Raw genomic sequence first — 18,617 nt, 5'->3', positions numbered from 1 at the left:
AAATGATGCCAAGCTCAAAACCAATAAAAGGAAATAAATTTTAACACAATCTGTAATTGAATTGTGAACTAACTACCACAGAAGATGGCAAGGCCAAAAACATAATGGGATTAAAAACTGACTCAGTATGTATATGGATATTGACAATATCTAGAGCTGTGTTTAACACTAAAATTGTGGAAAGAATTATTATTATTCCTCATGCTTCAGGGTTTCAACCAATCTCTAACCACTAGAGAACAGGGTGAAGCCTAATAAAGCAAGCAGATATCCCCATGAACATCTTTGTCAGTGTTTCTCCTCTGAATTATCTGGTGCTGGTCATAAGCACATAAAGGCAACTGAATAGATGTGTCCCAAATCTGATCTAATAAATCAACTATGACAAATTTAGTTTCAGCTAATCCCACATCTCTGATTCAAGTCTAGGATAGCCAATTGAACCATTGAAAAACCTTTAATAAAGCTGCTGAAATTGAAATGAAGCACTGACATGTTTACCACAGCCTTTCCTCATTCACCAGCCTTTGAACAGCACTCACATAACACTGGCATGCCTTCCCTTTGCTCCCTCAAAAATACTACAAGTTTGAAAACCCCTCTCCCCTTCCCCACCTCCACCCCACAGCGAACACTGAAGATACCGCATAATCCAGAAATTGGTGCTTGAAAAGGACAGTCCAGAGTCCACTGCAGTCACAAAAGCTGGCAACATGCTATTTTCTTCTCTATAGCTATTTTAAAACTAAGTCTCTCCAACCTTCTCAAGCCATTTTTACCAAGCAACAATTAAACATGCTGTTCCAATTAAGTTAAAAAATAAGCTGTTAGCTGTGGCACAAAATGCTGCATAAGCAGATCCTTTCTGGTGGAAGCACCATGCATCTTGCATGCTTGCTGAGATACAAATAATGGAATGGTATAGAATATTTCCAACTCATCTGCCTAAGCTTCTTTCGGTCATTTCCAGGTGCATGCAAAACCAACACGAGACATTTCACAACTGCTTTTTGTTTAAACAGGAGTTTAATGATTTAGCTCAAAGTAAGTAAATAACCCTCTTGCACCCAAAATATTATAAAAGCACAGACCTGAGTAAAGAGTGGGCAGGAGGTAATAAATGAAACCCAAGTAGGAAAGCAAAGGGAATAAATAAAACTGGAGTAAGGGGGGGGGGGGGGGGGGGGGGGGGGGGGGGGGGGGGGGGGGGGGGGGGGGGGGGGAGGAGTGGAAGAAAGATGAGAAATAAAGGACAGGAAAGAAAACAGAAAGGAGGCGGCAAGAACAAAAGTTGTGCCAAAAATCTAAATGAGTGAAGCAAATGCATGTGCCCTTAGTTCCACCTCAAAAGGCTGCAACTTTCTTTCAGGAGCATATTTTGGCAGAAGTAAGAATTCATTTTGACTTCAAAAAGGAAAGTTAAAAAACATCCATACACACAACCCAAACATTTCTTCTGCAAACTGCCAAATTTTCAGGCAGCCGTTTTGCATGGGGAAGCTTAAGTACATCCATGGTTTGAGGCCCAGGCATTAGTTAACAGTTTACACACTTACTAGTTAGTGACTATTTTAAACCAAAGCTTGATAATGCCTTGGATTAAGATTTTAGATGTGGAGTCAAACTGACTAATTACTACATGGGAGAGGAGGGCACGCACCACAATATACCTGTGGCCTTTCCCAGACTGCTAAATTACGCAAACGGTTTAGTAATAAACCCCGGTGGAATTCATCAGTGGAGTAACACTTTCAAGAGGCCTGAGTAAATTAGGGGGGGCTTGAAAGGAGGGGAGGGAGTCAAGAGCTGCAGCAGCTGCTGGTTTTTCTAATAGATTTGATGAACAGCCCCGCTGGAAAGAAAGTGTCCAGGGTTTTATGCTGTTTGTGACCACAGGAGTTCAGTGAGACAGCCTGGCCTGCTCACATTACAGACTTCCCTTGTGGAAGAGTGATTTGTTTTGTACAGCTCACAGCACCATAAGGGATTAGTTGAGAAAGACGCTCAAGACAATGCTTAAGTAATAAAGACACTAGCAAAAAACCCTGCAAAAACAATAGTTCGGGAGAAAGGTAACAAACCCACCTCTCTTTGTATAGGTCGGCTCCGAGCCACTCTGTCCCATTTCAGAAAAGTTTGCTGAAGATCAGAATTCTTTTTTTCCTATTGCAGTTGGGAAATTTTTTTATTTCTCCTTTTCAGAACTAAGAACTGAAAAGCCATACTGACTTAAATAGGTAAATGTTCCATTTTTCAATCCCAAACCTATAGCTTAAATCCATTAACCCACCGCAACACTGAGACTGAAAGCTTCTGCCATCTGTGAAAAGTCCCCACAACAAGACCTCTGCACGGCGATGAGCAGGGCTTCCCAAAGCCCAGTGTCTCTGTTTCCAGTTTCCACAGAGGCACTAGAAGGACATACCATGGTCCATTCAGGAAAGAATTGGATTACTTCAAAAATAAATACATTAAAAAGGAAAAAAAACCCCACACAACTACCCACGCTCCAAACTGTGGCCTTATGCTGTTACTATCCAAAACGCTGTTAACATTTTAGAAATCTAATTTACCTTCTTGTTAATTTTTCACTTTTTTTTTTTTGCCCTTAAAGGCAACAAAGATGAATTGGGTTCACTTCTGTGTATAACCAGTTCCACTGTTAAATTCCAGCACAGCCCCACAGATCCTTTATTTCAGAGCTATAATCAAGGTACTGGAAATCTCCAAATCCTCTCCCGTAAAGTTTATGCTTTCTTTGTAATGGTTTTAAAACTGATGGAAATATCAATATTTTACAAAACAAAATGGAGTGGTGCTTTGCAAAAGCTACATTTGAGCCTCAAATAAATAAATAAAACCATCTCTTTAGCCCAAGTAATTGCGCTATCACATGATACGTGGAGGTGGCAAATTGCCAGATTGCAAGAATTTGCATCTCAGCATTGTTTCTTTTCACCAATCTGTATAACCACAGAGATGAAACCATTCTACTAAATTTTTCCAGCACCATGAACACAGTAATTCCAATAGTTCATTTGCACATGCTGAGCACACACTGTCTAGGTCAGTAGTCAATAAAAGACCTCAGCGAGCACTAAATTAATGGGACGGCGTGACATTAAGAGGTACTGCGTTGCCAGAAGTGCCATCCTGGTCAGACGCAACACGGATCCTGAAAGTCATTAATGATCCCACAATACTTCTTGCAATAGTAACATTGCTCCAAGCAGGGTCTTGGTGAAATTCTGACTCAGATAATCACATCCCACCAGCCGAGGTTCGCTCTAGAGTTTCAGCTACATGTGGTGTTTTAAAGGGTCCTGCAATGCTACTGAGAGAAGCAGAGATGTCTACACCTCAGCACAGGAGAGGCTGCATTTTGGATATGTGATCTCCAAAGTGCCTTTTATACCATATTTGCCCCTTCACAGGGGTACCAGTTAACATTCAATTAGGAATTGGAACAATTTTCAAAGGGCAGAGCTACACAGCATAAGGAGTTAAAAAGGGGTGGGAGGGAATGAAGTCAAGTGTTATGACTCAAAATCTGGTCTCTGTTTTGTTTATGATAGCTACTTCAAAGATGTTTATTAAAAGTCTACAGTCATACCTATTTGAGATGCAAAGAACATATCTGGATTAAGCAGACAGGAAATATAAAATGTGCCAGGACATCGCAGAATTTAAATAGATCAATAAACATAGCTACTAGAACAAGAGTTCTCAATTTTTCCATCTCATGACCTTGCATTAGCATAAAGTTTTGAAATGTCCCTTTCATACTCTCTTGTTTACCCATGATGAAAGAGAAAGGCAGATCATGTCTCTCCTCTCCCTGTTCCTAACCCCTTATCCCAGGAATCCATGATCAGAACCATGATGAACTGGAAGATCACCACATAATTACTCCAGTTAGCATGCAACCAAGCAAACAAAAGAAATCTGAAATAATTCAGTATCACAGCATTTATTGACTGTAATCTGGCCAACTAACAAAATGCCATAGAGTATTCTACATTAAATGTGCCATGGTTTGGGTTTTTAGGGGGTGCATGTGTTTGTTTTTAAGGTTAATAAGGCCAGGGTAATTTAAAACTGCGCTACTAAGTCATGCTATTAAACCAGTAACGAAAACTAGAGAAAACTGCCGCTTAGATGTAAACTAAGCATGTAAGGGAAAAAGTAACAAGCAAAAAAAAAAAAACCCCACCTAAAAACCCCAAATACATTCCCAATATTTTGGGCTTCTCTTCCCCCCCCCTTAAAATACACCTACCTGATGAAAAAAGGAGCTTTTTGGGGGGTTTTTTTGTGGTGGTTTTTTTGTTGGGTTTTTTTTTTTAAGTAAAGAAAACAACAAAAAACCCAACCAACAAAAACCCCACACTGGCTATGAAATAGAGAAGCCTGCACACTTAAACCCCAGTTACATCCCACTGTACACACACCTTGGCATTTCCCAGGGCATTCTTTGACCAGCACAGGCCTTGGGAGGCTCGTGGCCAACCTGTTCACTCAGAGGGGCCCTGGGAGACTATCAGCCTCAGGAAAGTGGCAGACAGGCCACCGAACCTGCCTCGCCAAGGCTGCGTGCTGCAGAAGCCCTTGCAAGTCTCATCACCCAGCAGAGAGCCAGACAGGCTGCAGTTTTCCTTTAGAGGTTTATGTAAAATTGTTACACATTACCTAAAAGAAGGGAGACATGCAAACATGTCAGAGATGAGATGAGGAAGTTTCTGTAATTTATATTTCTAAGGTCCACATCCCTTAACTCCATTTGCTGCACGTCAAAATACTCATTCATTCCACATGACTGCTTTCTTCAACTGTGTTAAAACTGCCTCTGGCCACATTTAATTACCAGGATATTTATATTCTTGATTTACATGCCTAAATGTATACATTGAGGGTCAAATCCTGAATGAAATCAATGAGACAACCTAGGCAAAGAAGATAGTAGGGTTTGATGCTAGCATGCACCAGTAATGGGAGGAAAAAAATGACTCCTGAGAACCTTTGTAGAGATATTTTTGGAGCTATTTTTGGAGCATAAGATTTCTCCAGCTTTTGAAGAATTCACAACTACGACCGCAAATAATATCTTCCATTCGGACTGCAGCAATGCAAAGAAACCAACAGCCAATGACCGACCCTAAAAAAACCAAGGTAGAAGGTTGTCCCCTTGCATTCACTGTCCTGGCTCTGCAATGGTTAAAAGGTCCCCACAGCTGTGCTGGCATCATCGATTAGGGTGAACAAGGAAGCGACAGAAAAATAAAGCCACCTTAATTTCAAGCTCCATTAGAACTGAAGGACTTGGAGGGGGGGGAGAAATCAATGTTTGGCAAATGGGAAAGGACAAAATCTGCAAAGGGAAAAATGCATTTTCAGGCTAAGCTAATGCAAACAATGGATGGTGAACAGCACTTGAGGTTGCCCCTTTAAGGTTGTGTCAGCATTTCCATTTATAAACTCTGATTTTAGTTACACTCTAGTAGATTACCACAGGCTTTGGTATTATTCTAGCAGATACCACAAAGTATATCACAAATGGTAATATAAAATAGCAGTAAGAGCTCACTGGTTGAACAATGCACCCGTTCGGTACCTGGTGTCAGAGTAAGCGTTTTTGAGTCATACACATACATACACACAAACAGAACATACAGTGCTGGGGCAAGCATCTTGGGACCCAGATTCTACCAACACTAAAACAGAAGTCAAAGCTGCCTTTCATACAAAGCCGTTTACGGTACTCTGCAAAACTTGAAAATATCCCAGATACTTAATTTCAGCCTGCCTCAGTTGCCACTTGGACAGATTTCAGTCTTAACCTTCTGCCCTCATTTAGATAAAAGCTCTTATTTCTGTATCTGGCCCTCCAGAGAGCTACTCAGTCAATACTCTGAATATCCACACCCAGAAATCAAAACCAAACCCTGGTATGCAACCTTTAATTTCAGTTCTGCCTAGATCAGAAGGCCAAGGTAAAACTGTTGTACAAATGAGATAATTCAACAAAATTTTCCTTCAGTGTAATGGAGCCAGGACTTCACCTCAAACTTTCTAAGCAGACAAGCAATGTATGCAAGGAGAGCTCGTGTCCGTTTCTACCATTCATTTCACAGACCTGCAGAGAGCTGGACCAAGCCTTAAAAAAGTGAGAGCAACACCATTTCTTAAAATTACCACCATGACTTTGGGCTTAGACATTTCAAAACAAGCATACAGGGGGGCTAAATCTAGTATCAAGCCATTCGTGACATGTTCAAAACACAAAGCACACAGTAAAGCATAACATATACTGTAATCAGTCAAGCTATCTTAGTAGGTATAGATCAGGCCTTGATCCTGCAACTAACCCCTACCAGGTACCCCAAACAAGTTTACTAGAGCAGCACCGAACCTCTCTCTGACATCCATACATAAACTAAACAGCACACGTGCAAGAGCCAGGTCCTAGCTCACACGTTACAATAGCGCAGCCTTCCCATATACTTGTAGTAATTCCTCCTCTGGCTGCCATTACTGTGACCCGAGAGAGGTCTGCTACGACAATGCTCACTAGAAGAGGACATCATAGTTTGCATCTTTGGAAGATTGAAGAAATACCTTTTCCGAACAGAATGTCAATATTATGTTTATACACATATACCCCATCTTTGAGATACCAGCTTGCATGATCAACCCTTACCCGGGATTTTTAAAAGCCACAAAGAAACAAACAAAAAACCCAACATGCATTTATGTGCTAAATATGGCAACAAGAACATCAAGAATCACTTGACTACCGTATTGAACTTTGAAAAGATTTTGCCAAAATAGGGCTTTCTGACAATTTAGAAAATCTTGATCTTTGTAAACTCTTGACATAGGAATCGTTATGAACTGGATTTGCTGCAAGAACCGTTTGTTGCGTTGCATGCAATTTAAGAACACAATCTTTGAAATGAGAGAGGAAAAATACAAATTCCTATAATTTAATGGCAAGCCTAGAATCTTTTGCATAATCTTCCCGGCCTGCTGCTCTAGTGGGAGACATTTCCTGGACTCACAACCCTTTTATGTGCAAGCAATCTACATTTTACAACTGATAAATAATTCAGATAATTAATTGAGCTGCAATTTGGTGCACTTCTTTTTAGTCAGCACTATGGAGTACCATTTAAAAGAGGTTCGGTACAGAAAGTCCCTCTTGCTTGTTAACCCAAGCCGAGGCTTCTATTAAGGTGAATTCCTAGATTCTCTTAACACTTTCTGAGTGTCTCACATCAGTGTCCTGGGACTTCGTGCCCTAGCATGCTCCCCTCTGATTTTTCTTGCTATGTTTTACTGTCTATATAAGCAACAGGGTGTTTCCTGGAATTCTCCTTCTGCAATGCTGACTGCCATCATTTGAGAGATTAGATTCTAGCACATCTCGCTATGCTGCACACATACAGGCTGCTAGAATAGACTCCAACGTAAAAAGAAACAGAGACAATAAGTAAATACTTTTGGTAAGAAAGCTGGAGAAGCTCAAGCAAACTGTCAGAGAAATCACTGGATGCAAAGGAGCGATGCGGGAGCACATGGCAGGAAGTCAAAGGATTATTTTCATACTGTAAGAGCTTTGATAGAATTTAGAAGTCAGCAGAAAGCTAAAATTCATACAATAAAGATTTAATCATATTTGTAACCTTCACATAACTGCAACAGTCAGCAAAGGCTAAGCATTAGGTCTATGCCTCTGGCACAAGTGCCCATATTCACCTCCAGAGGCACCACCTTCTCCTGCACTGTAGTTTACATAGGCTGTACCAATGCAGGGTCCCACCGCAGCTTTACAGGGAGGAAGAGTGCACAGACTCGCAGTTTCAGGTGCTTACCCGAAAAAAAAGTTTCAGCCTCTTAATCAAATGATGCTGTAAAGTATTTGTGAACTGATAACACTACCTGCTCAAACTGAAGCTTGAGGGACACCACACATACAAGAATAATTAAAGTGTTAGAGAATCTACAAACAACAAGTAAGTTTCAGACAGGATTTAAGGCTAAATAAGTTTGCTGCAAACTATACAGGCTTGTGAGTATGTGTGTTGAGTATGAGGAAAAGACGGGACTGAGAAAGGACAGCTGAGCCTAAAATACTGACAATAAACTGTGAACCAAGTTCATTAAGTATTTGGGGAGAAGTTTTTGTTGGTTAAAAAAAGAGTAATGGTAATGCCAGAAAGCGCAGGCTTGATGAAGAACAGAACAGCCCTTCCCAATCCACAGAATTAAAGCCTACCAGTATGTCTGTGTAAATACTGAATAACAGCAGAGGAACAGTAAAGTCTTGTAAAACAACAAACCAGATCCCTTCCTTATATCACTCTGCACACTGCCTTCCAGGATACAATGGGAGCAACTTATGGAGGGACAATTCTACACAGTGTGAAGGGATAGCTACATCCGGCCCCAAATAAACACAACAAGCCTGAAGAAGCCTTATGAAACTAAGTAGCTAGGAAGAATGAAAACAAATCCCAGTAATCATCAGAAGGTATAAGAAAAACTAACACAGGAAGAAGCTTTTGTAGCACATTTTTATCTACAGCATCAAATAATTTTAAGACCTACTTGGTTAACAGAGCTAATTAGAGGACAATCAGTAGTGTATAACAAAGGGCCTCTTACATAACTAACAACAACAACTTAACAAAAACTGCTCTGAAAGGACAAGATCCTGTGGTTGATGACTGCATACCAGAACCTACAGATGGAGTGCAGAGACTTGTCCATATTCTAAGCAAGTTACTTGCAGGTGACAGACCATTGTTGACATCAGCCCGACAGCTTGAGATTGGACTGCAAATATCCTCAGACAGAGCAGAGGATGATGTTCTGCAAAACAAAAATCCTTGCACCTGTTAACTGCAAAACAAACAGGGACAAAACATTTGAAAAACGGACACTTTACTCATGTGCCTGCAAGATGATCCAAAATGAAGCACCTTGCAATGCTTCCCACTGCAAATTGGTTTCAGCTAATGTACCATGAACGTTTTCTGCACATGGCCTGCAAAAAAATTTAAGACCCAAAGCACATATGTATTAGGCCTCAGACATGAGTAGTTAGATTTTAAATTAAAGTGATCACTGATTAAATCACCAGCGTTAATCATGATTCAAAACAGCAAGCAGGGAACTTTGATTTAAATGATTGATTTTAATTCTGTTTTTCATTTGTACCTTTTAGCTGTTTTCCTAAAGGAAGGGCTGAATCTCATTGGCTGATTTGGCCATTTAAACACATTGATTTGCAATTAACCACTGCTTTTATGCTAAATTTGAAGCTTTTCCTAAACAGGAGGATACAATTGTATCTATATGCACAATATAAACTTATTTAAAAAGCACAGTATTTATTCAGAATCTTAAACATTTTTATTAAGCTTGAAAACAATGAATGAGAAACTTCTTACTAGATGACACTTACACACACTCTTACACATGTGCTTCGTGTCAAGCTGCACTAGGATGGACTAGAATCCTATGAGAAACAGACCATATAAAAATGTTCAGGCAATTAAAATGCCTTCTATAAAGAAAAGAGTATCCAGCTTGTGTTTCAAAGTGTTTGCATTTCAAATTGTCTCTATGAGACCAAAGAAATCATTAACTTCAGTAGCAAAAAGACAGATTGAAAATGGTGGCTAGACACAGAGGCATTTCAGCACCTGAACATGCAAACAGACCAATATTTAAGAAACTTTCAAGAATGCCTATGCAAGGTGAGTACCCAGTTCCCACAGAAGTCACCTGGAGTTGAAATTAATGGGTCTCAGATACCAAAATTGTTTAAGCATGGCTGAAAATCTCTTGATTTCAGGTGGTAAGATATTAAAAAAAAAATCTCCTCCCACATCCTTCAAGCTTTTCCAATTAAGAAATCTCATCTGTCACTTATTTTTTGTTTAAAAAATATGCTTATTTTTATTTAAATAATTTTAATAGTTTATAGCAAGCTTAGTCCATAATGTCAACTGCCATGAATTCAAAACTTAAACACTTCCTTTTTTAAAGAAATAAATGCATTCTAATGAAAAACATTCAAATACTGACATGGGTCTAAAAAAAAAAATATATATATATATACACACACACTGGAGATGAGAAGATATACTGAGAAGAAGACCAGAATATACCAGAATCACCATATCAAATGATAAGGCCTTGTGATCTGGTATAATCAAGACAGAAGAAAGCCTTCACATTTTGGTTATGTAATCAGTAAAATAAAGTAAAATGTGAGTATTACGCAGTCCTATCCGTCTTCTCATATGCCACCAATCTCAGATCCAAAGAGTCAAGAGCTCCACTGCTTCTGGGCTTGAGAATCTACAGTAAGATTGCTCTTGAAGCAGAAAGGAAAACCACCAGAAATCAAATAAGAATTAACAGCAACAGTAAACCTAAAAGGAAAAAAAGCTCGACCCCATTCTGTCTAGATTTTTTTCAAGGAAGACATGTACCAAGTTTAACATCACCAATTAGAAATACAACAACATCAGAAATTGGAACAAAGGAATAAAATGAGAAGAGACAGAAAGTGAACAATGCCAGTGGTTTAGAGCTCTCACTCTATGATCATGCAATAGATAGTCTCCAGAGTGTACTAATTTTTAGTGAAAAAGAGGGGAAAATAATCTGGGGAGGGCGAGAGAAGATAGCCAAATATGCTAGGAATTGCCAGAAGGTGAAGAGGTGCAAAGGCACAAGAAGAAATCCCATCTTCAAGAAACACGTTAGATGCTCCGAGTAGTCAGTTCTCACCCACACACAGTCCCTCCTCTGTGTTCCCAGCCCAAGAGGACTGAAGGCAGCCCCAACACGGAGGAGTACTGCTTGCACTGCGAGGAAACGTCTCCTTGCCATCGGCCCCAGGGCACACACATAGCCTGCTGGAAAGGCCATGGGCCTTAGAGAATGGGGGATTAAGTAAATCTGCCTGAAGACAGGAGACCACAGGGCTCCTAACACTAGAATGAGACTAGACTAAGGGCCCATCCACCCAAAATGGACAGCACCAAATGCTTAAATAAAACATACCATTAGATAAAATGGGGTAACTTCACACGCCTCCCTTCCCTCCCTTTCCCTTCTGAAGTTAAGTAGTTTAGGGCATACTACTCCTGCAAAAAAGAAGAGCTTACAACTCCTTTGACCCTCCTAACTTAGCCATCTGCCAGTAAGGAGAGAGAATATAAGCTTCAAAATGATTAACCAGTAATTCAGACTGTTATCTTCAGTGCAACCCACAACATCAATTCCATAACCAGCTCTTTACTCAGTTAAGAATACCACAGATTTCTTCATCATGAAGATATTCTACAAGGGCAGGCAACTATCACAAAGCAAAAATAGATGGGTCACATTTATTTCTAAGACACCTGGGGAGTTGATCTACAGGAAAGTTTACAAGATTAAATCACACTGGTAGAGCGTATGAAACATGGCAAAGTCAGTATACCACCAAGACAAGGTTATGACATCTGAGATACAGTGAAAGAAAAAGCTATACTCGCCCCTTTTGCATGTTGAATTAAATGCCCCCTGTTCCAACACCTCAAAATTGCCACGTGGTTCCACATGTGTTCTTCCAATCAGACATAAAAAAGGTCTCAAAACTATGAGGGAGAGGTATCCCTGTGCAATTTAGGCTTGCAAAGCCAACAAAGACAGGTCCACAAAGGCAGTAAGTACGTACCCAGTTCCTCTTGACTTCAGCAAGAGTTTGGAACTTAAAGTACTTCATCTGGTACTTAATGCTGCTTCTGATTGCTAACCAAACATCCTTCATCACTGAAAGCAGCATCTCTCCTCTGTACTTCCTCTAGCCAGCGAATTAAACACAGAGCAAGACTATTTCCACAATGGCCTTTGAAGAGCTTTGAACCACAACACAGGAATGGCAGTTACAAGGGCAGTGTAATTCACATGTCAGAAATGCCCCTACCTGGATGTCGGTGTCCTTCACAGGTTCAAGAGGCTCAAATGTAGTGGCTGCACTTAGACTCTCTAGTCGCTGAGAAATGTGAGATATATCAAGCCCTCTAGACCCGAGAAGAACAGACCTATAAGGAAGAAATTGTACAGGTATGAAATTAGTATTGAACAGACAGAACTCTAAACCCAAATTCATTGCCAATATTTAGGTCAGCAGCTAGCCATGTACAGACAGTGCTCCCAGCCATGTTATGAAAACTGCACAAAAACCAAACTGTGTATATCTAACCACCTCAGCCCTGCTGAACTCTTTCTGCTGTTCCACTGCAGTACTGCACAGCTGCCAAGTCCTTCCAGATAGGATTTTTCTATAGCGTGTTGGTAAATGTCTTTAGCAGCGGCCAGAACAAGGTACTGCACTTTTTGGCTTTAGTGCCTGAAATCAGGAACAGTAGCTCCTCAGATAAATCCTTCAATATTTTTTTTTGTAAGTAGGATGAAGGGGGGCGGCGGAACCAGCTTTGCAGTCATTCTGTTTCTCCCGGGCATGTCCTCCCAGCAAGACTCCCCACACGTTAGAAACCAAACCCGTAAATAGCTTCTGCCCTCTGCGTAGATTTTCCAATGCCAGTGTTCCGTACTTACGCCTTAACATCTGCAGTCTCCTGGGAAGTGCGGGTCAGAGTGCGGGAACGCAGGCGCTCCCCAGCCTGCTGGATCTCCTGCAGGTTGCGTTCTACATGAGGGAGCTCAGAGATACCTTCTGTCTCGGCCGCAAGCTGTTCTGCCTGCTGGAGAAGCTCTCCAAAGCCTTCAGTATCCATCTCTGTTGCAGGTTTCACTCAAGATGCACAGAAACCTTCAGAGAAAGAGAAAATTCTTGCTCAGCTATAAACAGTTTCTATACTTACGGGGGCACAGACAGACCAGCAAGAGCAGGTCTTCTAGAACAGGACACTCTTCCGCCCATCCTCCCCCAAGCACTAAACATCAAGGAAATACTTTCAAGTGGTCTCAAAGAGCTTTGCCTTGCAGAACTACATTCTTAAGGCAGATCTATGGACCTGTCAGAAGTGCGATGCAGATGCCATATAACAGTTCATATATTGCCTTTATACAAAGGAGAGCGAAAGCAGAGAAGTCCTTGTGAAGAATTTAATGTTAATTTAGCTATAAACTACTTGTATACACATATATATATAAAAATTGTTTGGAGAGTTGGACTCGATGATCCTTATGGGTCCCTTCCAACTCAAGATACTCTATGATTCTATATTTTTATATATTATAAATGGAGACACATACATATGCATGCATAGGTATATATGTGTATGAGGGCTGAAAACACACATAACTTATAAACATGAGGTTAAATTAACAGCAAAACAGATGAGCATATACATGTACACAGACAGCCATAACCAGCCACCTATTAAAATGTGTTAATGCATATGCCATTAACCCCCAAAGTCAAAAGAAGTAAGTCCACGTTGTTCCAATGGGGAAGACGTGTGTCTAACTTCAGTGCATGCAGAAGGTTTTACCAGTGTTTGTGAGAATTGCTTGCATAGACCAAACGAGAGAACAGTTAAAGAAACTACACAGCATAAGGCAAGCGCTGTAACAGATGAGGTCATTAGTGCATCATGCAGTTCCAAATTCAGAATGGAGCCTGTTATTTTTACAGAAAGGACAAAAATGTACATGCTTAGGATCAATGTGGAAAAAATATGTAGCTGCAATGGTGTCCACATTAGTGAAACATGAAACCCAAACCCTCAACTTCACACACCAAATCCATGATTTGCAGCTAAATCAGCTACACGCTACGAGCACCTGGCACCTCTGTAAAGCCCCAGGAGAAGATCATGGAAATCTAGTCTTGCTGAATGGTGCTGCAGACATGGGAATCTCCAGTACAATCTCTCTCTCATAGCATTTGCACCCTAACGCAAGGTGCCTGGGATCAAACAAGACAAACCAGATCAAGCATTAACTCCAGCTCTTCATCGTTTACTCAAAAGTAAAATCAATGGAGACTATCTGTTTCAAGGGAGCCCACCAAGAAGAAAACATTGCATTTTTACAAACTAAAAATAGCCTGCAATTCAGGTATTTCTTGGTACCCCTCAACCATACTAAAGCAATTTAATAGTACAATTTTAATATTCCTCACATTCTCAGTACAACTACCAGTGGCAACAGCACTGCTTTCGTCTGTCTGGACAAGTGATTTAAAAGCACTGCATGATGATTCATTCAGACATATGCAATTAGAAAGAGAAACTGATCCCCACTGCCTGTGTGCCAGGACAAACCCTAACAGCCGGCATCCAGGAATGGAGAATTTCACAAGCACTCCCCACCCACTTCTGGAAAGCTGGGAGCTAGCGGGGGAGGCAGCGATCATATTTGCACTGACTTGTTAATCAGGTGAGATAGCAGAGACTGGATTTGTTTGAACAGATTAGCATGTCACCGACATGGAGGGGAACGGGGAGGGGTGGTGGTGGAAATAAGCAGTTTCATGCCCTGCAATGCAGTACAGAACATCTTTCCAGTGTTTACTTGCGATAACTCAGGTGCACCCCTGCCAGAAGCAGCCTCTGTTGGCAGATACTGACCAGAACAGCCACGCTCCCATACAGTCAAGAACTGATCAGATCCCCCGGGAGCAGCGACTGCAAGAACAGCACAGACTTCAGCTTGATTTGATCCGATCCGGTCCACTTCCCCTTTTCATTACCAGCAAGATAAAAAGCCAGGAGCGTAAGAAGGCACTAACTTCTCAGAGCACTGAAACCAAAAGCATGGCGAATCAGTGCACTATAAAACTGCTCCCAAACCTGTACTTTTTAGCCGTAGACTCCACGTCAATACCACATAAGGTCCGTCCCATAAATTTGCCGATGTAGGACAATTGCAACAACTCTGTGAGATTGAACTGAATTCAGCAAATATAGAATAAACTAGTTATTTTGGAGCAAGTTAACCTACCTGTGATTATAACCAAGCACTGGAAATGACAGCTCACAACTTATCTAGAGAGCCAGCACTAAACAGCTTTTTCTAAGCAACAGAATTCAAATATTTAGACCAAGTAACAGCACGAACAACTTTGTCTCCACCCTGACAAAATTTACTGCATTCAGGAGACTGCAGTCTGACTCTTAATGCTGCTGTGCAAGATGGAAACTGCTACCACAGTAACGAGCAGAGCTATGGCAGATTTTCATGTCTGGCTGGGGAAGGAGCAACAACTGACACCTAAGGGAAAGAAAATACATCAGAAATTAAACTAACTTCTGTGAAACCAGATCGACCTTGGGCTAAAAGCCAGGACTGAAAAGGCTCTTCTGTAAAACAACTTTGATGACTTATCAATAGAAGCTGCTGCATTATACTACTATTCCATTAAACCCCAGTTTAATGTTTCCCCAACATTTAAAACCACAAATAAACGCTATATATTGTACAAGTTGACTGGATTTAAGCCAAAAAGAAACTAGAAAAGATGATGACAGGTTTCTTAAATCTATCCAGACTGATTATAAATGATGATTTATTACCTAAAAAAACCCTACAAACTCCTCAAGAGCACTACAACGCTATCTAATGAAGAACGCTGTAGCTATTATACTCCAAATATGGCCACAATGAACGTTTTACTGTACTAGCTTCAGAAAGATGCAAAGCTGAAATACTCCAGTGCGCGCGCAAGTGTCTGTTGTACTTCACTACTGACAAGCTGTGTCATCTAATTAATGAACTTTGAAAAAAGTCTAAAAAAAAAATTTAGATTTTTCCAGTGCTTTGAAAAAAAGAAAGGAGGAAGACTTCACAGGGGGAAGGAGAGCCTCACCCACTACATTCAGAATAGCTGATGGACCAATACAGTTCCACAAATTGCAAAGAGATTCTTCAAAATAGGAAACGAAGAGGAAGAAATCCAGCGTTGCCCTCTCGCAGAGGCTCCCACCCCAGAGCGCTCAAGAGACCCAGCCTGGTAAGTCAGGATCAGCTTCTTTTGGAAGGAAGACACAAGAGCACACTAGTAAGAGAAAGTGGGCAATTCTTTACTTGCTGCAGCCGAGATCTGAGGCAAAAGTGGGTTTTTGACAGGCTCCAAGCCTGGGCTGCTACAGATAGTGTAGCAGCTTCTGTCTACTAAGTTAAACATGAATAAGAAAGAGGCCCATTCTGCAGGCCTGAGGAATTCTGTATGAACAGCTGTAATAATACCTGGCTCTCACACAGCACTTTGCATAAGCAGACATCCAGACATTTCAGAGAGGAAGTCTGCAACATAATCCCCACGTTACAGACAGGGGAACTGATTAAGAAATGCAGAGATGGAAATCAGAGAGCAGGTGGCCAAATTTTGGTTTGTTTGTTTTTAAAGGAAACCACAATGACATTTATAGGATATTAGTTAGACACTGAAATAAGTTGCCTTTAAGTATGCAGACGCTCTGTCACTGGAGCTTTTCAAGAGCAGGACAGGCATAAAGCAGAAATGGTGTAGACCTACTGACCCCTCACCAAGAGCAGAGACACATCATTGGGGTCAACTCTTGAGGTCTCTTCCTGCCTTATTTTCTATGTTCCACAAGTGGAAGTGATCAAGTACAACGCAAGTATCTGCTGCACATTTTCAGCAGATCACCCTCTAGTATGTAAAGCACAATAATAAACATTTAATCAAACCTAGCAAAGGGAAAACTTCCATACCCCAGCTACACTAAAAACATATGAAATCAGAATAGGCCAGCTTAAAAACAAACACCTAAAAGCTCCAAGCTATACTTGGTACTCCATCTGGTACAACAGCCCATTCTCCCAGCAACAAAAGGCTGATGCAGGAGAATCCTGAATAGGCCATACAACAATCTTCCAAACTTATTGTTTCTTTTACCACCCACCAATTAATCCTCCCCTGCCTCCCATAAAGACTTTCAGTCCTGTACGTTTTGTTCTTCATCTCATCTGTAGGCAGACATGCAAAAGTCCAATCTTTTTATGATCTCAAAAAGCTCTTACAGTACATATGTTGAACAAAAATGTTTTTTCAAAGTTTTAAAGGCAATAACATTCAGTTATTTGCTCTTGCACTGCAAGAAAGGACAAAGAAGGGCATGTGACTCTTCGCTGCCCTGTTCATTATTTAACCTGGAACTGAACAGTAGGCATTTTAAATTATTTCTTCCAATATATACTATCACGCATTTGTCAACACTGCCTTTTATCTGCCATCTGACTTTTGAAGTTCCTCACAGTGGTCTCAAGTCCCCACTGTCCTGAGTAACTGACTCAGCTGGCAGTTTTGCCATCTTATCACTCTCCCTCTTTTCCAAACACTTACTACTTATTTTAAGCACCTGACTCTCACCTAATTCAGCAGGGCACTAACTTCCACAGGGTGGCAAAGTGACCCTCATTAAATAGAGCATTTAGTTTGGTATTTGAAATTCCTTACATGAAAACCCAGATCCTCCTCCCTCACTGAATTTCCTGTGATATTATCACCACAGGAACATTATGGATTTAGGTGACAGAATCACATACATCTCCAAGCAATTTTTAAGCTTTTCCTATTTGTAAGCCCCTCGAAGTTTTCCCAAGGAGTAAGAAACCCTTTTAGAGACACAACATAAGTGAACAGCAGTAAAGCACATAGGAACTGGCTTTTCTTTGTCACCCTCACCTTAGTTCTCCATGACCTACCTACTGTCCCACAAGACAACATGACCAAATTGAAGGAGGAAGGAAGTAGCCCTTGTTTGCACCTGGACTTCAATTCAACCACTTCCACCCGCTGTTAATATGTTCTCATTTAGAATAACATTGGGACACAGATGGCACCCAGCACTCCACAGTAGCTGCTAATTAAATACCGATACCCAGTGCATCCACAGCTCAAGTTTTAACACAAAGGCAGTTCAACATCATGTCACAGAAGTTTGGCTGTTGCCTGCAATTGGGACCAAACAGCGAGAGTAAGTTACTTTGTACACTTTATGATGACTCTGGGAAAGCCAAAACCGTAACATGGAGTGAATCTTGCCTAGGAGGGACTAACAAATAGCATTCTTTAGGTTCAGAAATAGAGTTCTGCATCCAAGATGCTCTGTAAGTAATCCTTATAGTTATTTTCACCTGTTTTGCACAAGAAGTCAGCACTGCTGTTGGTAGAGAGGACTTGTGACCTGGCGTAGGGGAGAAGGGCTAGTCATCATTCTCATTCAAGGATAGCCTGAAGGGTCCATGTTAAGAATTTAAAGATAGCTATCCCGTCCTGCATCAAACTTACTGATCTGAAAAACAACAGAGTCCCAAGTATCATATATGGTTTATCTTCTGTATTCAAAAGTCTTCTATATCCTGCCAGGCATATATGAAAGCAATGCTTGGCAAATACAAGGTCACACGAGCTTACCAAAACTTGCTGTGAAACAGAAGCTGAGCCAGGGACAGTGTAGAGAACACTGTGCCTGTCATGAGCTCCCACCACCAGACACCTGGCAGCAGGTGCTCTTCCCCCAGTCAGGAACCAGCCAGTTACCCCACCGCAGCAAGCAATGTCCCCCACGCACAGAACTTGAAACGGAGATGCCAAACCACACGCATACACAGACCCACTC

General features: G+C 41.0%; 1 protein-coding gene across 1 annotated transcript in view; it reads right to left on the bottom strand.

Annotated features, from left to right (window-relative positions):
* Positions 1-18,276, bottom strand: part of NUP93 (nucleoporin 93) — an 83,852-nt gene extending 65,576 nt beyond the window's left edge. Inside the window, exons 1-3 of the mRNA XM_050904194.1 lie at positions 18,133-18,276; positions 12,622-12,835; positions 11,987-12,104 (exon numbers count right to left, since the gene is read on the bottom strand). Of these exons, the coding sequence (XP_050760151.1) occupies positions 11,987-12,104; positions 12,622-12,800 (297 nt within the window). The 5' untranslated portion in view covers positions 12,801-12,835; positions 18,133-18,276. The remainder of the gene's footprint in view (positions 1-11,986; positions 12,105-12,621; positions 12,836-18,132) is intronic.
* Positions 18,277-18,617: the final 341 nt, after the last annotated feature.

This window comes from Gymnogyps californianus, chromosome 12 (genome assembly GCF_018139145.2).
Source record: "Gymnogyps californianus isolate 813 chromosome 12, ASM1813914v2, whole genome shotgun sequence".
Taxonomy (NCBI): Eukaryota; Metazoa; Chordata; class Aves; order Accipitriformes; family Cathartidae; genus Gymnogyps; species Gymnogyps californianus.
This window is presented reverse-complemented; position numbering and strand designations above follow the sequence as displayed.